Consider the following 24474-nt stretch of genomic DNA (forward strand, 5'->3'; position numbering starts at 1 on the left):
CCACCTTTAGTGGGATGGTTTGTTCTGGCTCTGTGAGAAACAGTTGGGTTAGGGAACCTCAATACTCAATGCATTGGTAATACAAAGAGGCTTTATTCTACCTAATCTCTCCAATATTTCCTGTTCACTTCATTTCATCCATCACTACACATTTATTCAATACCTACTATCATCAAGCTAGACAGATGCTATACATAAAATAACAAAGATACTTACTTTCATAGAGTTTATAATCTAGTGAGGGAAACTCACATTAAACAATCAAAAAGTCCCATAAGTAAACAACTAATCTCAAAGTAGAAATGCACAAAGAAATAGAGAATGAGAAAGAATGAAAATAACCAGAGGGGAAGGACATTCTCTGAGACCTTAAGAATGAGTAAGCATGAACAAAGCAGGCTGGAAACAGGAGGGAAGGAAGGATGGAAAGGTGGATGAAATCTAGAAAGCAAAAAGGAAAAGAGCAGGAGGTGAAGTTGGAGACAACAGGCACCCTTATGTTTATAAAATGGAACCATGCATACCAGGAAACTTGCCCACTATTCCTTGAGGACAAATGCTGACTAGATTATTATCTAAGCTCTTACTCTTACCTATCTAAACTAGAATACGATCCCTATGGCAGGTGGAGACTGCATGTTTTTCTAGATTCTCAAACCTCTTTCATACAATAGTTTGTAAATTTTTTAAGTACATCAAAAAATATACTTTTTCTTCAATTTATCAAGACTTTTTCTCTAAAACATTCATATTAACCTCCTTAGTTGGGATTAAACTAAATTTAGTAACACTGAGTCAGTTGACCGAAAGCTTAACTGCAAGGGGATCTTCAGGATAAAGCTAATGGAAGATTATTTGCAAACATCTCACGGACTGACTTAGCAGGTATAAAACTCAGCTGTTAAGAGGTTCCCAAATGCTCTGCAAAGCAGAGTTCAGAAGAAATGGGGGAAGAAGGCAAGGGACCTTTTTTCTTACCAGAGCGAACAAGGAAGGACCTTGCATGGAAAATGTTCCCACTCTGAAGACAGGCAGGTTTAAATTTACTTCCTACCCACAGAAACTATTTGCTACATCGGAAAAAATTTCTAATGCACGTTTATGGCAAGACACTCAAGAGGTTTTGCTCAGTTTCAATCATATGATGCTAGTTTCGGCCCTGGGTGCAGTCAGAAATCTTACTACACTGTAATTCAAAATAGCATCTTTTTAATCCTCATGAGCAGGTATAAGAATCACTGTTAAAACCAGGGACACTTCTAGGCAAAGATCAGGGGCTTGTAAATAGAGTTAAATGTAGAAAAAAAGGTCATCCCTTTGTAGAGAGGCGGTCTAGGACAGAAGTTAAAATAGGTATTCAAAAAGAGGAAAAGATTAGATGTTTTTGTTTGTTTTTAGTGATTATGTCAAAGTGTTCTGCAGAGGATAAGGCAAGGGGGGAAGGGGACAAAAAAGACAAAGTAGACTATGTCCTTGAGAGAACAAGACAAAGGAACCTAGACAAGCTGGGTAGATAGTTGTACAGACAAGAGCTGCTATGTAATTGTTTGGGGAAAAAAGGACTTGAACTTCACATGGAAAGCAATATAATGTAGTAGTAAAGGGCATGGATTCTGAAATCGACCACCTGGGTGCAATCTTAGCTCTACCACTTACCAGGTATGTGGCATTGGGCATGTTCCTTATCCACTTTGTCCCTCAGTTTTATAATCTGTAAAAGGGATAATCAGAGCATCCATCTCATATAGTTGTTGCAAGGATTAAAAGAATTCATATATATAAGGAGCTTGGGACACTGTCTTGTAATGTAAATCCTATTTAACTGTTAGCTACTATTACTTTAAATATATTTTTATATTTTTGCTAGAATGCCCTACTGTAGAAATGGGTCGCTTAGGTTTGGGGGTTGGTTGGTTGGTTGGTTTGCATTTTCCTGTTTGGTCTCTACTAGTATTTTTAATAGTTTGCTTTTAAAATATAAGACTGCCTCAGCTATGCTTAAGGGAAATAATAAAAGATGTCCACCTGTGGGGCAGAATTTTGACTAGGAAATATTCTATTCATTTAGGCATGGTCAGGCTGCTCAAGAAATGAGTGAGGGTGTGGGAAAGACACCTCAGGGAGAAAACTCAGGAGCCATCTACAGAGGTGGTGTTTCTAACTTAGAAATTATCTTCTAGAATTGTTGTCAAACCTTGGAAGATTCTATGTAATACAGCACATTTCCCAACATGAGATCAATGGGTGGGAGACAGAAATAATGTGTGGGAAAGAAGTTGACACATTTGGTTTAGTTTGTTTTGTCCTAGGTATTACCTAGCAGTGCTAACTCCTTCCCCTTTTGCTTGCTTCCTTCAAGAGTCATTTTAACTCCAACTTTCTGGTGCCCAAAATAGCTCAGGATACTCCAGAGTGGAGGTGAAAGGCAATCAACCTGATTTGTTACACCCAATGGAACATTTTTCTGTCGTACATAAAAGGAAAAAAGCCTAAAAGCCAAAAGAATGTTCCATAAACTTAAAAAAAATTTAGATCACACCCACTCATAGGTTCTGAAAAGCACAGCAACAGAATCATGCCAGTTCAAAAACCTAAGAGCACAGTCTGACTGAAACTGATCAATCTAATATCACTTCATAAACTGATTAGGGGAAAAGGGGAGATAGCAATTAGCAATAGAAATCAGAGTCCCTTATTTTTCTAACAGTTGTTAGCCTTATATTAATAAAAGATCAGAGAATTTTAACCTAAAACTTTAAGCTTAAAATTAGAGATAATTTTATAAGCCTTTAAAATCAATTTGTTGAAGTTTAATTCAGATATAATAAACTTTACCCGTTTTAAGTACTGACAAAAGTATACACCTACATAACCACTACAACAATTAGGATACACATTTTCATCCTCTAAAGTTCTCTTTCACCCCTTTGTAGTTAACTTCTCTTTCCACTTCTGGCCAAAGGCAACAACTGATCTTCTGTCTGTTACTCCAAGGAAACCTGCATATTTGCTCATACAGTTTTTAAAATTAAGGTAAAATTTACGTATCAATTAACATCCATTCATAATAAAAACTCTAAACAAAATGGGTATAGAGGGCAAGTACCTCAACATAATAAAGGCCATACATGAAAACCCACAGCCAACATCATACTTAACAGCGAGAAGCTGAAAGCTTTTCCACTAAGATCGGGAACAAGACAAGGATGCCCACTCTCCCCGCTTTCATTCAACATAGTACTGGAGGTCTTAGCCTCAGCAATCAGACAACACAAAGAAAGAAAAACCATCCAGATTGGTAAGGAAGAGGTCAAACTGTCCCTGTTTGCAGATGACATGATATTGTACATAAGAAACACTAAAGAATCCACTCCAAAACTACTAGATCTAATAACTGAATTCAGCAAAGTTGGAGGATATAAAATTAATACACAGAAATCTGTTGCATTCCTATACACTAACGATGAACTAGCAAAAAGAGAAATCAGGAAAACAATTCCATTCACAATTGCATCAAAAAGAATAAAATACTTAGGAATAAACCTAACCAAGGAAGTGAAAGACCTATACCCTGAAAACTACAAAACACTCTTAAGAGAAATTAAAGAGGACACTAATAAATGGAAAGAACTAAAAAGCTAACCTTTTCAAACAATATGGCTTCTCTCTCACTTACCAACTTTACATCTCCCTGTATGGCCCCAGAAGATGACTGGTTAGCCAGAGACGGGTAAGATTCCTCAAGGGAGGAACAACCTAAGACAGGCACAGTCGCAGGGGGGCCATCAGGTGAGAAATTGGGGATCAACAGTGGTGAGGCTTAGAATCTCACCCCCCCTGTTTTGAGAGAAATCTTCTGCATCCGTGGATGTATTATTGCCCTTGTCTAGCTTGGATTAACACATAATCTACAAGCACACACCTGATCATCTACGTTTGCTCTCTTACAACACTAAACTATGTTTTCTACCTTTAACTTACAGCTACCTACCACTTCAGCATTTTATTTAAAATAATAATAATAATAATAAAGGGAGAAATGTGGGATCCATATATAAATCAAGTATAAAAATCAAATGAATATTCGTATTTGACCTGATTGTTTATAGTTCATAATGCGTGATCAAAACTGAAAGTTTCTGTGATGACTGCCCTTGTACTGTTCACCATGTAAGAACTTATTCACTACGTAAGAAGTTGTTCACCATGTAAGAACTTGTTCATTATGCTTCAGAAGATTGGAGACTGACAGAATTAGGCTTGGGGTGGATTAATGATTGTGCATTGAGCACTGAATCCCCTATACAGAATTTTATTGTTGTTAACAACCATTTGATATTTGATCAATAAATATGAGAGATGCCCTCTCAAAAAAAAAAAGAAAATACAATTTTAAAAAATAATAATAATAATAATAATAAATGGAAGTGCATCCCATGCTCTTGGCTAGGAAGAATTAATATTGTCAAAATGGCCATCCTGCCTAAAGCAATCTACAGACTCAATGCAATCCTTATCAAAATACCTACAGCATTCTTCAACAAACTGGAACAAATAGTTCTAAAATTCATATGGAACCACAAAAGACCCGGAAGAGCCAAAGCAATCCTGAGAAGGAAGAATAAAGCAGGGGGAAATCTCGCTTCCCAACTTCAAGTTCTACTACAAAGCCACAGTAATCAAGACAATTTGGTACTGGCACTGGAACAGAACCATAGATCAGTGGAACAGAATAGAGAGTTCAGACATTAACCCAAGCATATATAGTCAATTAATATATGATAAAGGAGCCATGGACATAACAATGGAGAAATGACAGCCTCTTCAACAGCTGGTGTTGGCAAAACTGGACAGCTACATGTAAGAGAATGAAACTGGATTATTGTCTAACTCCATAGACAAAAGTAAACTCAAAATGGATCAAAGACCTGAATGTAAGTCATGAAACCATAAAACTCTTAGAAAAAAATATGGGCAAAACTCTCTTGAATATAAATTTGAACAACTTCTTAATGAACATATCTCCACGGGCAAGGGAAACAAAAGCAAAAATGAATAAGTGGGACTATATCAAACTAAAAATCTTCTGTACAGCAAAGGACACCATCAGTAGAACAAAAAGGCATCCTACAGTATGGGAAAATATATTTATAAATGACATATCCAACAAGGGGTTGACATTCAAAACATACAAAGAGCTCACACATCTCAACAAACACAAAGCAAATAAGCCAATTAAAAAATGGGCAGAGGAGCTGAACGGACACTTCTCCAGAGAAGAAATTCAGATGGCCAACAGGCACATGAAAAGATGCTCCACATTGCTAATCATCAGAGAAATGAAAATTAAAACCACAATGAGATATCACCTCACACCAGTTAGGATGGCCACCACTCAAAACACAAACAACAACAAATGTTGGTGAGGATGTGGAAAAAGGGGAACCCTCCTACACTGCTGGTGGGAATGTAAATTAGTTCAGCCATTGTGGAAAGCAGTATGGAGGTTCCTCAAAAAGCTCAAAATAGAAATACCATTTGACCCAGGAATTCTATTCCTAGGAATTTACCCTAAGAATGCAGGAGCCCCATTTCAAAAAGACATATGCACCCATATGTTTATTGCAGCACTATTTACAATAGCCAAGAAATGGAAGCAACCTAAGTGTCCATCAGTAGATGAATCGATAAAGAAGATGTGGTACATATACACAACGGAATATTATTCAGCCATAAGAAAATAAATCCTACCATTTGCAACAACATGGATGGAGCTAGAGGGTATTATGCTCAGTGAAATAAGCCAGGCGGAGAAAGACAAGTATCAAATGATTTCACTCATCTGTGGAGTATAAGAACAAAGAAAAAACTTACGGAACAAAACAGCAGCAGACTCACAGAACCCAAGAATGGACTAACAGTTACCAAAGGGAAAAGGACTGGGGAGGATGGGTGGGAAGGGAGGACTAAGGAGAAAACAGGGCATTACGATTAGCACACATAATGTGGGGGGTTGGAGCACAGGGAAGGCAGGATAGCACAGAGAAGACAAGTAGTGATTCCACAGCATCTTACTATACTGATGGGCAGTGACTGTAATGGGGTATGTTGTGGGGACTTGATAATGGGGAGAATCTAGTAACCACAATGTTGCTCATGTAAGTGTATATTAACGACACCAAAATAAATAAATAAATAAATAAATAAATAAATAAATAAATAAATAAATAAATAAATAAATAAATAAATAAATAAATAAATAAATAAATCAGAGCCATAAACCCACTACACATTAACATTTTTCATGTTAATATTTTTATGAAAAATGCATTTATTGTCCAAAACAAAAAATATTTAGGAGAGTACTATTGTTTCAGTATTTTTGCAAATCTGTCTAATGTATAATTTACTAAAAGATAGTTGAATTTTCAAATACAGTACTGCATTCAATCTATTGGGATATCACATATCACATAGCTCTGGAAGACTACACCGTACACTCATGAGAGGACAACAGTAAAAATGGCAAATAATATTTCAGGGTAAATACACATAAAGTTTGCATCTCTCACCTACTCCAGAAGTGGCAGGGAAGCCCAGGGGACCCCAGACTACCCTTTGAGAACTAGTGCAGTAGGCAGTGCAGTGAATGCTATAGAAAACAGTTGAAAGGCATGGTCTCAGGAACACACTTGCCTAAAACATATTCCAAACTTTTTAGTAAATCATTTATTCAAAAATTGTTCTTAAGTGCATATTATGTGCCAGGTACTCTCACAGGCACTGGAAAACACGCAGAAAACAAGAGAGAAAAATCCCTCACTAGATATTTATATTCTAGTAGGGAGAGATCACAGTAACCACTAAACAAACATGTCACATATTCTGTCAGATGAAAAGTACTGTGAAGAAAAATAAAAGCAGGATTTTTAAAAATAGGGTGGTCAGGGAAGTCCTAACTGAAAAAGTGACATTTAAACAAAGATGTGAGGTAAGCAAGGGAGCAAGCCCTAAGGTGACTCAGCAAAATGTGCTCCAGATATAAGGGCAAGCAAGTATAAAAACCCAGAACAGGATCACTCCCTAAGGTGTGCAGGGACAGCAAAGAGGCTATATGGCTGGATAACGCAAGTGAGGAAAGAGGAGCAAATGCAGCCAGAGAGTTAACAAGACTGGGGCCGATCGTGCAGGACCTTGTTGGCACTGTAAGGATTTGGACCTTTTCTGTAAATGAGAACCAATGGCAGGTTCTGAGTGAGGAGGGATCCGATCTGACTTTCATTTTAAATGAAACATTGTAAGTAGTGTTTAAAGTAAATAACCTGAATTAAACATCTGTTCCATCTCCTACTGTGTGTCCTGAAGCCTGTCTAAGCTTCAGTTTCCTCCTGTTAAGATGTGAAGATACAGACACCTCAAGAGTTGTGAAGATCAGATAACATATAAACACTTTAAAATTATGACACACTGTAAAATCTCACTACTGAATTTATTTACACTATGTAACTGCTATGTATTCCTCTTTTCTGGGCTTTCTATACTCACCCAACTGCTGCCATCACCCCATTTATGGGACTGCTATGAGATTAAGGAAGACCAGACCCCTCAACACCATGAGCTCAACCTGATATTGCCCTTTAGCTTGTTGAGAGCAAGAAATAGAAAGCTATTTTTTGTTGTTTATGGCAGAGAAGCAGTTTTTAGTATTTTTTTCCTTGTTATTATAAGGAAAATCCTCTAAAAAATAATGCATGTGGTAATTATAAAAGTGAAGTTCCAAAAAAAACAAGACTGTATGAGACTCATCTTTATTTAATTTGGCACTGTTCAAATAAAGCTAAAACTGTGGTTCATGGTCCTGACAGCTTGCCTCATTCAAAAGGAAACAATAAGGAGGAAAAAAACAAGACAGATGAATTCAAATTCCTTTGATCTGGATTCTAATTCTAAGGGGACCCCACATAAATCAATGAGTCAGAGAAAGGGCAGTAAGATGTAATCCAGAATGCTGATGACAATAGCTGTCTGTCTGCCTACCTGTCTTCTGAGATCATCAAAGTATGAGATCATCACCCAGGCCAGAGAAGGCAGGGCAAGACAGAAGTCCACCGAAGGACCACGGGGCTTGTAGCATTTGACTCGACTTCTGAGGCAGGAGGTAGACACCCAGCCACTGGTTTTTATCTCTACCTCTTAAGATGTGAGTCAATCTGAGTAGTAATAGAAAGATGCAATGGAAAATCCCAAGGAAAACCAAGATCTCTGGGGAAAATTATAAACAATTTCATACATCAAAGGTCTCTGATGGTTTCTTTGCAAGTATGTTATGCCAGAAAGAATACCGTCATGGGAGTAAGAAAATGAATTCTCCTTCTATCTCTACCACTAATTAATTATGTGATTTCAGGAAGTAAATTAACCTCAATGGGCCAATTTCTTCATCTTTGTTTAAAGAAAGGACAATAAAATACCTAAGGTTTCCTTCGGGCTTTAAATTCCCTTAAATATAAACAAAAATACGTTTTTTAAAACCCACATTAATATTTAGAGTATGAGGAGATCCAAAAGGAGGGTATGCTGAAGGTTCCGGAGTTTTTCCCCAGCTGTACAGACCTCTAAATGATATGAACTCCAACAGGGGACCCTGCCTTAAAAGAATTAACATATTACCAAAAAGGGCAAAAGTTGTATGCCCACCTATCTTCCTTCAACCTTGTCTTTATGAATTACTACTCCTCTCTTCCAACCCCTCCCTATTATTATAAAACATGCAGTTAGAGGCAAACTGTAATGGTCAGGGAACCAGAAGTTAAAGAAATATGCAGAAATTAAGTATACAGACATAAAGGGATGAGACAGTAAGCAGACTGAGGAAACACTTTCAGATAATATTTTTTAATAGTCAGCATGACCATGGCACATAACATGAAAGATTCAAAAGGTATATACAGTTAAAAGCAAACAAAACAGGAAGCAACATAAGTGTCCATCAGGAGATGAATGGATAAAGAAGATGTGGTACATACACACAATGGAATATTATTCAACCATAAGAAAACAAATTCTACCATTTGCAACAACATGGATGGAGCTAGAGGATATTATGTTCAGTGAAATAAGCCAGGCAGAGAAAGACAAGTACCAAATGATTTCACTCATATGTGAAGTATCAGAACAAAGAAAAAGTAAAGGAACAAAACAGCAGCAGAAACACAGAACCCAAGAATAGACTAACAGTTACCAAAGGGAAAGGGACTGAGGAGGATGGGTGGGAAGGGAGGGATAAGGGCGGGGAAAAAGAAAGGGAGCATTACGATTAGCATGTATAATGTCGGGGGGAGGCATGGGGGGCGCTGTACAACACAGAGAAGACAAGTACTGATTCTACAGCATCTTACTACGCTGATGGACAATGACTGTAATGGGGTTTATGGAGGGGACTTGGTGAAGGGGGGAGACTAGTAAACAAATGTTCTTCATGTAATTGTAGATTAATGATAAAGTAAAAAATAAAATAAAATAAAGTAGATAGGCAGGCTCTCAAAAAAAAAGCAAACAAAACAGTTTTCTAAGGGATAAATCAAAGAGGGCACTTAGTGGACTTCAGTGTATAGTGTACTCTATTCTTTAGGTTGGTTAGTATGGCAGCGGGTTTGCATCCTCTATGCATTGTTGTCATACAGACTCTATATATTCTTCCACATTTACAGGGTATTCCATAATCTTACTAAACTTAAACAAGAACACAACTGTCTTGTGGAACAAAAAGTCTCTTCCATCCCAATTCCACAGCTCTCCAGCCCCCTTCCCTAAGGTAGTCATTGTTACCAGTCCTTCCACAGATATCCTACAAATAGATCCTTCCAGAGATATCGTATACATAGACAAGCATAGGGGTTGTGGGAGGGGGCACAAGGTGTGGGTAGAGTGTGTGTCTGTGTGCATGTGGGTGGATGTGCATGTATATATATGTGCACAAAGGAGGCAGAAAAGACAAACTGACTGCCTAACTGTGCCCATTGAGATCAGATACATGCCATGGGATCGGAGCATACCTAGGGAATGGCTTCAATCCTGTTCTCTACAAGGGAACTCTGCCCCACTGTTGTAGAATTATAAACTAGCAAGAAGACTACACTGGCTGGATGCAGGGACAGGGCTTGCCTGATCAAAGCTTTACACATTAGCTGTTAAGAGCTGAGCGCCGGTGTTCATGTTCTAAAATACACCAGAGTCAATGCTGTGCCCCACTATTCCCTTTGTCCTAGCTTCAGAAACCCCAAGTGTCCATCTCAGATCATTAGTTTTCTAATAACAATGATCTCAACAGGTTTCCACAGTGGTAATAGATGTATTTATCCTCTAACTGTGGCTTGATCAGAACACTTAGATTTAGCAATACACATCACAGGAAAACAGGGCACAGTGCACATCCTGTGATGTGGAAGAATTTTAATTTTGAAATCCGTGCTTTCAACAGCACCTGATTTGGACAAGGATTGGCTAAGATACAGGATGGTGATCAGAGGATTCATTTCTTTGTGCAAAGCAATCTCAAAATGCTTTTGACAAAATCTTGATTTAAAGGACTTATGCTTATTGATTAGGGGAAGTATGACAAGCAAGATTTCTTCATTTATTCCCCAAAAAATAAACTTACTGAGTGTCTACCATGTGGTAATGTCAGAAGCCAATATACAGATGAATATATTGCCTTTGAGAAACTAATAATCTAATTAGGGGAAAAGGTAAAAACAACAGTCTACATTGTAAAGTTGGTGCTGCAGAGTCAAGAAGGGCTGACTCTATGGAGAAAAACTTCACAGCAAGGCAGCATCTGAACTGGATCTCAAAGAGTAAGAGACTACCAGCACTGAGGAGGAGGGAAGTATATACATGAACAGGCCTCACCAAAATCTCTAAGCCAAATACTAAATGAAAACTGTTAATAAAAACACAATACACCCTGGAACTTTGCTACAATATTCACTAGCTTAAAGTTTCATTTAGGGTAAAGATTTGCATCTTGAATCTTGTCTAAGGGGGCTTAATTACTCAAAATATCTCATTAAATAGTAGTTTCACCTATAAAGCACATATTAATGGAGGTCAAAATATTTTACTGCTAGAAATTAACCTACAGCTCACTTAGATGATCTAAATGTCTTGAGTTTTTAGAAAGAATGCTTGGCTTTTAGTTTATCAAAGCTTCATAACATGTTTTTCCATTTCTATCATAAATATAGCTGTCATATTACTGTTATAATCCAGTAACAGCTTCAAAAGAAAACAGTAACAACCTTACAAAACCAACACATATATAAAGTTTCTGAACCTTTAAGAATTGCAAGTACTAGAGAAATTAGTTTGCTATTAACTCCCTACCTATCTATACCCAGCTTCTCTACTTTTAGTAACATAGGCAAAAGAAGACAAGAGGGGCATCTACATGCCATTTTCTGTAGACCTTTCACTCCACCTGCATCCAACACCCTTGTCAATTCCATTCATACTTGTCTTACATACTATTATCCTTTGAAAGTTTTATGAAGTAGTTGGTCCAACAGATGGGTGACTAGCATGCCCAACACATGTCACAGGAAAAACAGCTCTTCAGCAAGACCAGGAAGTAATAAGTTCCTTTCCCTCATACTGCTGGGAAAAAAGAGATCCCCTTAGAGAAAAGCACTTAAAGAACCTAAGGAAAGTTACTGGACTGAAATGATCTGTAAGTTAGGTGATCAATGAAGAGAGAGACAGTTCAAATGCTAACATTAACTCTCTAAAATAAATAGGCACTTGCCTGCATCCAGCAGAGAACTAGAATACAGAGAGAGGGGAAAAAAAAATCTGAGTCGGTTTAATTGCAAGCTATTTCATCAAAGACAGATGGGAAAGATTCAGATAAGCATACTATCTTGTTTAGAACACAGCTCAACTGGTCTGGGGGAGGAAAAGGAAAGGCAACCTGGAACGCACAGCATACATGAACAGAAAAACTCAATAAATGACTCATCATGTTCTTATTTGTAAAACCAGAAAGAACAGAGTGCTAGCAATATCTGTTCGCTTTGCCCCCTCCCTGTCCATAAAGCTTAACCTGATAGCGTCTGATCCTGTCTTCAGGTGAATATCTGTGTCTTTCACACATTATCTAAGCACTCCCCAAGGAGAACAGTGAGACCAATTCTGCCAGACACTATCTGCCAGAACTAAGGAGTCTCAACTCTCCTTGAAGGCCAGTGGAAGGAAGAGGTCCCCAAATGCCATTTGTATGAACCTTTCAAAATAATTCTCTGAAACAGGAAAACACTACAGACTACATTTTAGCAGAAGTCTAAAAATAACAAAGGAACATTCCCTATTTTTAGATATTTAACTTACAAGTTTAAAAACACTAAAAGTAAAAGAAACCACTAACAACAAACTGGAATTCTAAAATGTTTTAAAAGATGCGTTTGAATTAGGAAAACTGTTTCAAGAAACAGAATTTCAAAAATCCTTCATTCTTTCTGTTGACTGCCTCCCTGTTCAAACTTTCCCATCTCTAAAACTTAGAGTCCCAATCCTATGCGTTATCAAGAGCATTTCCCAAAAACCAAAAGATGTTACAGAAGATAGGTTATACTACAAAAGAGAAAGAACAGGTAAGGAAAAATTTTAGAACATGCTTTCACAAAGAGACATAAAAATAGTGCAGATGACTGATTAAAGACAGCAATACATTAAGACTACAAAAGCAGTTTAATTATCCTACATTAAAAACAGCACCACTGACAATAACAAAATATTTGATAAGGGAACACAGGTTTTTTTCCCCTCACATAAGTCTCCTCACTGAACAGTCTTAAGGTCAGTAAACATCTAATTCCAAGTTAAGGTCAGCAAACATCTAATTCAAAGCTAGTCTAAATAACTAGAATTTGCAATTAGAAAAAATATATTAATCTTTTTACAATAAAAACCTGAAAATGCAGTACATTTACTGGCCAATTTATGTGCACCACCATCTGTCTTCCTCCCCACTTCCATCCAACTTTAGTACAAATATGCCCAACCTTTTTAAAGAAACCTAGGACAAATAGGATTTGCAGGAAGTATGAAAATTACCGGACTGTACAGCCATCATTAACATCTCAGGTTCCAGTAGAGTCATGACAGATTCTTCTCAGAAACAACAGCCCACAAATACAGGGAAAAAATTCAAAGTCACAGAAGAAAGATGTTGTCTTCAGAGGCAACCGAAGCTTTTACAAATTCAATCTCATGTCTTATAGTCAAACCAGACTGAAAACTCAACTCTCCTTCTCAGTGCAATCACCAATTTATCCACCCTGCAGGCAAATCAAGATGGCACAGAGTTGAATTACTGCTGACAGGAAACCAAAAAGAGCTCAAGTTAAGACACATGAAGTGTGGTCAGAACAGTGAGTGAGCTTGGGCTCCTCCCCTGCTATTCGTCTCTCGGGGGAGGGGAGAGACATACAGTAAGAGACCTTCAAAAAACAGATCAACTGCTTTTTTCCCTTCCTATTTAAGAAGAGAAGACAAGGTTTTATTCAAAACCTTAGCATAAGGGATTCTGGCTGCAAAAGCAGTTTAGAGCCACAGATTAATGCAATCCAAACAACTCAATCCTGTGCAACAGCCCCATTAATTGGAGGTGGGGATGGGGATTAGGCACATATAAACACCTACATACACATAAATATGTATAGTGACTTCATTTTCTGAAAGAGTTCTAATGGCTTTTTCATCTGTGATATTTATAGATAATAGACTAAGGAAGTTGAATATTTAACTACAGAAGCTCAACTATTTCTCCCCCACTCCAATTAAAATATCTGTTTCAAAAAGTCATGTGAATACATTCCAGAGCTGTAATCTGTCTTTCAGATCTGCCAATCCCTTAAAAAAGACCCTTAACTTGTTCCTATGTGACACGTCATCTGTGAATAGACAGCCTATTGATGTTATTTGACTTTTCTAAACTGCTTAATAATCTTGTTGGATGTTGGAACCATAAGAAGAAAGTTCAAATCTTTAAGAATTTCCCTTTCCTAATAAAGAAACTTCAATTCTTTTCCCACTAGCACATAGCAGTATGTTCTGAAAAAGAACGAAAATGGGTGTTTTACCTTCCATTGCAAAAACAAAGCAAACTTAGATCCTTTCAAATTAAAGCAGTTGTCATTTATCCCAATGTAAAAGCTTATTCATTCATTCACAGTACTTTTTACCGATATTCATCATAAAGATGTTAAGATGCCTTGTAGCATATTTGACTGACTTTTAAATAGCTGAACTAGAAATCCATATTTGGTATGTTTATTCAGAATTCCCTGATCTTTCTGATTAAGCAGCAGCCTGTATCTTGAAACCCTACTGCTGTGAACTCAGCCCAGCAAATGCCTTAATGCTTACACAATCAAACAAATGATAAATGAAAGCACTAAGAGACCTTAAAAAGAGAAAATAGTCTCAGAATGATTGAGGGCAATACTCTGTTTCTAGAAAAGATAAAGCAATGAGATTTGGGGTAGGGGAGATTCTGTGAAGGAGAGAAAAACGTCCTTTCTTTCTCACTCCAAGAACATCATGTTTAAGAGAAAAGCCAGAAAAGCTCTCTACAGAACTGAGGAATGACTCAACAGGCAACAGAATGGCAGTCAGTGTGGGCTAAATGTTGCTTCAGAAAGACAGAAAGTTTCTCACTGGCCCCTTCTGGCAACGAAGCTCTCAAACTATCTATGGAAAATGGGTAAATTTCAACTCTCAGACTACATGATAGTCTGGTCAGAGGTTAGCAACTAAAGGGAAAGCATCCCTAAAAGGTTGAGTCATCCTTTCCCCAGTGTAGGCTGTACAATTTGCTGTGTGAGGGTTTTTCAATGAAACATGTTCTCACAGTCCTGTCTGTACACACAGGAAAATAAATACAAATTATAAGATCCTTGCACAGAAGATGGCAGGAAGGGCAAAGGGCCATTCAACTCCTGCCAAAACTCTCTTCCCTGTAGACGAGTACTCCGAATGCTGCAACTGTCAATAAATATCCCAGCCCTAGAGAGATACTGACATTCAGACGGTGGTAGTAACAATGACACCTCACATTTCAACTGATGTGTGATCTTTTTTCAAGGCAATTCCATACCAATTATCTCATCTGCACTTTGGGATAAAAAGAATTAAAGGAAAGAAAATCCGCCTTTTAAAAAAAAGCAACTCTAAAAAGTTAATCTTCAAAAGAAAAGGAAATAAGCAACATAATCTCTGCCTGAGATTTTAGTAAGATTTTGCTTTTACACTGAAGAGTATCAGCATGGCAACAGATTCACTATGAAAATGGGCTGTAAGACAGGTTTCACAATTCTAGAAGTTTGAACTCCTATGGCAGCTTCAGTTCCCCTATTTTTTTGTACAAATTAGCAAAATTTCATAGAGAACTAAAGTAAACTTTGACAAGGTTTCTGCACAAGTGAATATGATTTTCAAGTTAATGGCACCAAGGAAATGAAGGGTAATGATATTAGTTTCCAACAAAATGAAAGCTCTTTTGCTTTTAGTTGTAACTCTCTAGCTAATCAACACAAACTTAACATGATCTACAGTTTCTATTGATCCACTGTGATGAGACTTGGTAACTTCAGGACATCAATACCATTAATTCACAAAGCTTTCCTATCCCCCACTAGCTCCCCAAAAGCTTTTAATGTTCATAATCAAGAGGAACTAGACAAGTTCTTATCCTATTTGACCTTCCTCATAGTTTCCCTATGCTTCTTAAAATTTCCTGTTTCCTTAATTTTCTTAAAAGTTCTACTTCTCTAACTCTCTGACCTTTCCTCTCAAGAGTCCTAAAGTGGCTCCGCTTTCACTGTCCCTTTCCTTTTCTACATATTCTCCCTGGGCAATTTCATCCTCCCTTAAAGTTAACTACCACCTACATACTAGCTCTGACTTCACCTGTAAGCTACCAGCTACTCATCTCTACCTGGCTATTTTAAACTCGCTACATCCAAAAGCAAATTTCCAATGTCCTCATCCCGCACCAACTCCTCAAGATACACTGCTTCCATTTTCCCTATCTTAGGTAACAGTACTCAGATCCCAAACCATAAACTTAAGACTCCCTTCCCTCCAGCCTCAAACATCTAAATAGAACTAATTATCTCATACCTTATTTCTCAAACCCATCCTCTTTGTTCCATCCCTACAACCAATGCTTTTATTTCATTGGATGGATGTCTTGCCTGGAGTATACTATAGAAGTACAACAGCTTCTTAAAAACATCACAGAAAAACTCAAACATGCACAAAGGCAAGATGAATGGCATAAGCTGCTTATGTACCCCATCACTAGCTTTAAAATTTATGAATACACGTCACCCACCCTGCCTCCTGCCCAACTACAGTGGATCACTCTGAAGCAAAATCTGTCACCGAGTTTCACCTTTATTTATCTAAAAGAGCAGAGCTATTTTTTAACAAAACCACAATACCGTTATCACACCTAAATTTTTCAAAATCCCTTAACATCATCAACTATCCAATCAATATTCAAAGTTTCCCAACTGTCTCATAAGTATTGACAGTTGACTTATTCAAATCGGAGTCCAACAAGACAACACACTGCATTTCACTGATGTGTCTCTTAAGTCTCTTCCAATACCTAGATTTCCCCTTCCTCTTTTCTTTTCTTGTAGTTTGTTAAATAAACTAGATTGTCTTCCCATATTTTGGGTTTTGCTAACCGCATCTCCAAGGTGTCATTTAACATGCTGTTCCATCCCCTGTATTTCCAGTAAATTGAGAGTTAGATACAGAGCCTTGATCCAGTTCAGGTTAAAGTTCTTTCACAAGAATATTCCATAGGTGACATTGTGTACTTCAGCAATAAGACTCTTTATATATATACTTTTTTTAAATTAAGTTATCATTGATATACAATCTTATGCTCAGGTTTCACATAACCAACACTGTGGTTACTACATTCACCCCTTCAGCAATAGATTCTTGACTATGCTCCTTCCTGTCACCCTTGCCTGAATTAAAAGCCATCCTTGTCATCAACCGATTCTTATTCATCCTTAAAAACTCAATGTAAGTTCTACCTTCTCCAGAAAGGCCTCCCTGATCCTTGTACTCTCTCCACCCTCCTCATATCCACCATGGAAATGCTAAATACCCCTTATTTATGCTCCCCCAGAACCTGTGCCCACCTCTGTCACTGCTCTTTACCACATGGCTTAATAGACCTTGCCAAGTGTGTGACACATGACAGCATTCATAAATGTATGCCAAAAGGAATGAAAAGCCCTATTTATCACAGAAACGTCTAACAGCATGGCAAAAGTCCCTAACATCAAAAGAATTCCCTATCTACCCAGAAGTGGCAGGGAGTCTGCTACAATTTCATTAGAACACATGCCAGAAGTGTTACTGTTTAAAAACTACAAGAGGAAGACTAAAATTATCTACAGCATTGAAGATTAACATAAATAAGGACATCCAAAAGAATGCCCTTGATTCCCTAAAAGAATATTAAGTGCTAATGACAATGAAAATGCCCGAATTGTAGGGAATGAGTAGTAGAAACCAGAGAAACAGCCTAGCTCACCTACAAAATAAGCAGTCCTTTAACCATCAAAAGCAGCCAACCTCACTAACAAGGGATGGCAGGGTCTATGATGGAATGTAGCATAGACAAGTACTATACACAAAGTAACACCTTTTTATGATCTCTGTGGTATTTCAGAACACTAAAATGTCATCTTGTTCCTATGTCCATTTCTGATTTGGGTTCTCACAAGTGCCAGCAGGAGTTTACTGAGGCTCGGCTCCATAAAAATCTAATTATTGTATTGAAATTTTACAGGCTCCAACCAGTTAAGTCTCTCCCCCTAACACCTGGTGTTGGGCAAAGTGAAAACACCCAAAAGATAACATAACCCAGCACCCAGGCAAGTTGCTACAGGTCCTGGGGAGCTTCTATTTCCTATGACCACAACCTATTACTAAGGAAAAACCCAGTCAAGACCTGCAATCCTGCGAGGATCACATATTACCACCATAGGTATGCTATTCCGTGGCCTCAGGATAAATTAAGGCTGTATTTTCAGCTAACTTCAAAGTATAGTAAATGATAGCCATATAGAAACAGCCAACTCATTCATACTCAGTGTCTCAAATACTGTCCATTACACACAGTGTCAATGCCAGTGGAGGAACAAAGACAAGAATGAGCCAGACTGACACTGCCTCCACCCTCAAGGGCCTTATAATTAAGAAGGGTTATAAAATCAACAATGAAAAAAAGAAAAAAATGAAGTGCTAAGTAAGAGTACAAACAATGAGCTAAACAAATGGAAAAGCAGAGCAATTAGTTCTGGTTACAGAACTATGGCTTCCTAGGAGAAAGATGAGCAGACTCTTATAGAAAATAAAAGCACCAGAGTTTATCGGTTTCTTTTCAAATTCCCAACTCCACAGACTTCTACACCCATGAAGCAGCAAATAACAAGGCCAAAAGAAACCAGGTGTTGACCTAATCTAGCCCCTTACCCAGAGTATGTACTCAGAATGAGAGACATGTAAGAAACTCTTCTACAGATTCCAGATAAGTGGTTGCCAGTCTGTTACTAGAGTACTTGTGGAAGACCTTTAAAAGTAATGTTTTAGTGAGTAAGGAAATGGAACTGAATGGTCAAAACAATGAAACACCAACTGGCTACAAACATTTGGGGAAAGGTTCTTCCTCACTAGTAATCAAAGAAATACAAACTGAAGTGCAAACATTTTATCTCATTAGCAACACCTTGTACAAAGGAGATTAGCAATTCTAATAAGTGAACCAGGCACTCATACAGGGTTGACAGAAGTATAAATTGGCAGGCCACTTTGGAATGGAATGGGACAATCTTTTCTCAAGAACCTCAATTCCTAACAAGACCTACAAAGCCTTTGTGATCTGGTCCCTATCTACTGATTTCAGATCACTTCCCTCCACTGACAAAGTGGTAGGTTTTTGGTCTTTCTGTGCCAAATTTTCCCTAACAACCCTTGTCTGTGCCCTTTCCCCCTCTCCCCAGCGTTAACATGTACTATTCCCTCTTGTGCTTTGACTGTCAGCTTAAATGTCTCTTCCTCAGAGAGGCCTTTTCTGACCAACCCCCTCATCTAAATTAGAACCATCACTATTAGATTTGCTATTCTACATCTTGTACTTTTCTTTTTCCAAAGCACTTACCAAAATTTTTAACTATGAAATGGCTTGTATAAATAAATCTGTTTAATCTTTCTCTTTCACTTACTGTAAATTCCATGACAATGAGAACCTATCTGTCTTGTTCCTTACTGTCTCTCTAATACTTAGCATGCAGATGGTGCTCAATAGTCACTGAATAAATTTTTCAATGTTCAAATGATCAAATTCTTTAAGCCAGTATTTCCACTTCTAAGGGAATAATCCAAAATGCAGAAAAGGCTTTACAAGATGTTCATCCAAATATTAGTATAAGTGTGAAAAATAGAAAATGATTCAAATGTCCAATTGGGAGGGAAATTTTAAAAATGACACAGAATGGAATGTTATATACCTATTAAAAAGGCCACGTATAAAAAATTTTCAGTAACATGAAAACTCTGAAGCTACAAAGCTAAGTGAAAAATGCATAATATTAGCTCTGGAAGACAGGATGCACTAGGAATTTTGTTTTGTTTTTGTTTTTTAACAGGGAGATTCTGTCTGGTTTCTGTTTGCCAGAAGCCTGGCACAACATTTGATGAAAACATGAGAATGGGAAATGGATTATTTCTAAGTGCTGATATGAAGTAGATTGTGAAATTCTTTAAATCACATTATAAAAAGAATCAGTGAATTGACATGCCTAAGATTTGGATATTTTCACATTGGCTGAGGGACCTAATCTACATAATCCTTGACAACCAGGCTTCTTGAGAAACATGAGCAGCAAATTTCCTTCCTTTCCCCAAGAAAATACTGTAATTTGGATCAGAAATTGCCCACTCAAAATTTTTACTTCTCTCAGCAGTTAATCAGTATCTCCCATGCAACACTAAAGCATTTAAAAATAACACAGCATAACTTACAGAAAAAAGGCACATTATTTGCCCTTTCTTCCATAAACTACATATGTGGAAAACAAATGAGTACCTCCTAAATTTTACACAAAAGAGAAAAGCCTGTAAAAGGGGACAAGTATGTCCTTTCACTTTCAGTTTCCCTTGCTTGCTCCTCTTTACATAATTCTCCCCATCCCACCCAGCATAGCAGATAACAGGCATATACAAACTCTACCTGCTATTTCTTTCAGAAAAATGTCTGAGGTCAACAACAGTTAGAAATGAAATTTTTTTCAAGGAGCACACACACCATTAAATTATATGAAACCTTTAAAGTAAATCTAACAAAAAATGTGTAAGACTACCAGAGAGAAGATTGTAAAGCCTCACTGGGAGACCTTACAGAAAATCTAAATAAATGGAGAAATGTACAATGTTCACAGTATAATATTCTAAAGATGTTAATTCTCTCCAAGTTGATTTACAGATTTAATGCAACCCCAATCAAAATCCCAATATCCAAAGGACAAAGAATAAGCCAAAAAAGACACTCTTAGAAAAAAAGAAAAAGAAGGGAGGATTTACTTCTCCCATATAAAAGGGCTCATTACAATTATCACAGCTAAGACTGTAAGGTCTTAGTGCAGGCACAAACAGACCACTGGAACCAGATCATGAGCTCAGAAACACGCCCACACCAAGGTCGAAGTCCTTGATACATAAAAGAGGCAGCTCTGCTGATCAGTGGGGAAAAAAAAGACTATTTTCAATAAATGAGAATCCATTTGGAAAAAAAAATTAAATTGGGCCTTATCTTATCCCCAAACAACTTAAGACACAAAACTCACTAATTATAAAAGACTCATAAATCAATACATTAAATTTATAAATTGTTAATCAAAAGATACCATAAAGGGAATGATAAAGATACATCACAGAGTAGGAGATGTACAACACATTTAAGCAACTGGTAACAAACTAGGATTTAGAATATATAAAGAACTTCTATTAGTTATAGGATATATATATTATTTTAGAATATATTTAGGATATACATATTTAGTTCTAGAATATATATATTTAGACTACATAAAGAACTTAGTTCTTTTTAACTAGTATTTAGAATATATAATTTCTATTAGTCAACAAAAAAAAAGATAACAGTAGAAAAACAGGCAAAAATTTCACTAGACACTTCACAAATGAAGAAATCCAAAAGGCCAATACATGTAAGAGATTTAACCTCATTAGAAAACAGTAAAGTGACAATAAAAAATATCATAAGATACCATTATACAACCTACGAAGTAGTAAACATTTAAAAAATCTAACAATTCCAAGCACTGGCAAGGATATAGAGCAGCAGGAACTTTCATATACAGGTTATAAAAACTGGTACAATCACTTTGGAAAACAATTTAGTATTTCCTAGTAATTTTATATTACTATATATATTATAGGAACTTCCATTCCTGTGTGTATATGCATATACTCATATACTAGGAAAATGAAGAACATTCACAACAACACTGAAATAACCCAAGCCTGGAAACAACCCAAATGTTCATCAGCAGAATGGATTTTTTTAACTTATGGAGCAATTTCCATGGGAACATTTATTATACAGTAATGAAAATGGATGAACTATATACATGAATGAACACCACATATGTGGAGCAAAAGAAGAATACAGAATCATTCCATTCATATAAACTTCAACTAACCTATATTGCTTATACAGAGAGAGTTGGTGAAACAAATGGGTTAAGAAGTCAGAATGGGTTACTCCTAGGAAGACGAGACCAGCTCGTGATGAGAGGAGCATTATGGGAGGTGTCCTTAGAGCTCACAATGAGCTATTGCTGGGCTGAATGGTGGTTATGCAGCTCTTTGTTTAATGGTTATTCTGTAAACTATCTTATAATACATGTATTTTTCTGTATATGTGCCATTTCCACCCCCCCAAAAGAAAGAAAAAAATACTTGAATGGTACATATATATCATCAATCTAATTTCAAGGGGGATGTTCAGTATAAGAAGCTTTTTCAGTTTTGCAGACATAATTTCAAATATTCTGTCCTACTGTTCTTTAAGCATACTCCTACCTGTTGGAACATGAACAATCTGTAATTCAGAAAAGAAATTTTCTATAGGTGTAGGTATCAGCAAGTTTTTGTGGGTGATATTTCAAGTGTTTATTCAATCTTTGATGGGTTGGAGAAAGGCACTTTCTCAGTAATGAGACACTCTTGAAAATGCAAAAATTCAAGTGATATAAAGGTCTCATCAGCTTTAATATCCAAGCAAAGATTCATCCAGAACACAATAAATAGACAGCTGTCTAGGGGATACCTAGGAAGGGGGACCAAGAAGGAAAGAACAAAGGTAAATCTCACCATTTTCAAAAATGTTGCCTGGTATTCAACCTCTATCCATGATCCAAAAAATTATCCCCCATAAACAGATCACTATCCCAAGTTTAGTTTGTAGTACCTAAAATGGGGGAGAGAATAGAAATTTGGTATTGATTAGCTCTGATAAAGGAGCAAATGGCTTATTCATTAAAGGAACAGGAGGGAAGGAGGCAAAAACTACTAGCTGTGGTACAATTTATTCTTCTTTATACTTTTCAATGCCTGCCTGCCCTCCTCTCTCATTTACTACAGGCACTTTATAGATATGTGCTGAATATTAATTTCCATAGTGGTCACAGCATTGAACAGTAGCAGAATTGTAGGAAAGAACAAATGCCTGTCCTGAAGTAAATCTTTAAAAGTCAAGGACAAAGTAAAAGATCAGGACTATAATCTTCCAATTCCCAGCTTTTTCTTTGAAATTGTTAAGAACTTGTCATCTGTTAATTTATCTAACTTTTGTCTGCAGTGCCTTCTGAGCAATGCATTCCATGTCATTACTTTTCACTGTGTTTTAAATCTATAACCCCAAATTTCAAGAGGCATACCTCTTAGGATATAAAGCGAATCCCCAATTTTTAAATGGATTATATTCCAAACGCTCACTTGTGATTTTATCATTTGGAACAAGAAATATACTTTCCCAAAGAAGCCATAGAATATACATTATGGCAAAATTCCCAGGTTTACCCACAAAAGCCTATTAGATAACTGAAATGCAATATATTCGCAATGAGAAAAAGCAGCAGACAGTATTTCAGCTCCCATCCTGGAGACTCCTGAAAATAGGCCTTACACAGTCTCAGCCAGTTCTGAAACCCATTCATATTTAAAAGACTGGTATCAGCTTAGTGTGAAGAAGGGGTGGATATGTAAGGAAAAGCTAGCCAAAGAGCACTACACCATTAAAGTCAGAAACCAAGTGAAACTTAAATTTCCATTACGATACATTCATTCAGTGTGTGCCAGAACTCCTTTAACTGGAGCCAACAGGGCAGGGGTTAGATTAGAGAGGTTTTTCCAGGTTTCTCCAAGCCCAGGTTGACAGGATCCACCGGTAGATCAAGTTTTATCTTTTAGACCTGAGTACTCAACGTAGAAGACAGATGAGTAATATTTTTAAAATACACCTGGAAACGTCTCTACCAACTTCTTCCAATCAGGCTAATAAGGGTTGGGTTAGCCAAAGGCACCCCCTCTTATTAGGGCTCCATCTTTGTTGAGGAAATAGAAGCATCAGGACCTTGAGTGCCTACTGCTCTGTAAGGACCCTTGCTAAACCAGTGAATTTCTACAAAATATGCTTCTAAATGTAACAGATCTGAAAAGAAGTAAATTTCTCCTCCCTTTCAACACCTGAAAAAGTACCTCCTCTAACTCCAGAATTTACTCTCCTCTATAACACCACACTTTCCAGTTTCACAATCTTACTGGGAATCTTCCATTTCTATTTTTACCTTTACCTCCCTATAAATAACCATGCAAAGAAGACCTAGTGTGAAATATAATAATGATTTTCTTACCAGTACACCAGCCTCTTTCCCCTTTTGAGAGGAAGAAGAACCATTAAGGTACACAAATATAAGACCCAATTACATCCAGGAAAGCCCTGCAACTAGACATTAACAACACTGCCTCTGTTCAGACATTCACCTGATGGCTGCTGGATAGAATAAAAAAGAAAATAAGCACGTTCCACTAGGGCAACAATTACTCTGCAACTCTCTAGTTTCTTCGATCAATATTTCCTGTTTTCACCCTATAATAACAGAAACTAATTCTGATAATTAGTTGAGTGGTTTTAAGCAATTAGTATTTCTGGTCCCTGACATATATTACACCACTTGTAGTCATCAAACTTTGTACAGAGTTTATTAAGCCCTCCTCCCCTTCAGCATTATTCTAATCCCAGTATTTCACCATGCTTTCCTTTCTCATGTTGAACACAATTTCACCTTCTTGGGTTTCTTTTCT

General features: G+C 37.1%; 1 protein-coding gene across 4 annotated transcripts in view; it reads right to left on the reverse strand.

Moving 5' to 3' along the window:
* MRTFA (myocardin related transcription factor A) overlaps positions 1 to 24474 on the reverse strand; it is a 127546-nt gene that overhangs the window by 85294 nt on the left and 17778 nt on the right. The window contains exon 1 of one of the 4 annotated variants that reach the window (XM_037006904.2): positions 13111 to 15215. The exons of 2 other annotated variants lie outside the window; for them this stretch is intronic. In XM_037006904.2, coding sequence (XP_036862799.2) covers positions 13111 to 13156 — 46 coding nt within the window. In that variant the 5' untranslated portion in view covers positions 13157 to 15215. Of the gene's footprint in view, positions 1 to 13110; positions 15216 to 24474 lie in introns of those variants that run through there. One more of the 4 variants, XM_037006905.2, reaches the window with a different exon arrangement.

Source organism: Manis javanica, chromosome 10 (assembly GCF_040802235.1).
Source record: "Manis javanica isolate MJ-LG chromosome 10, MJ_LKY, whole genome shotgun sequence".
Taxonomy (NCBI): Eukaryota; Metazoa; Chordata; class Mammalia; order Pholidota; family Manidae; genus Manis; species Manis javanica.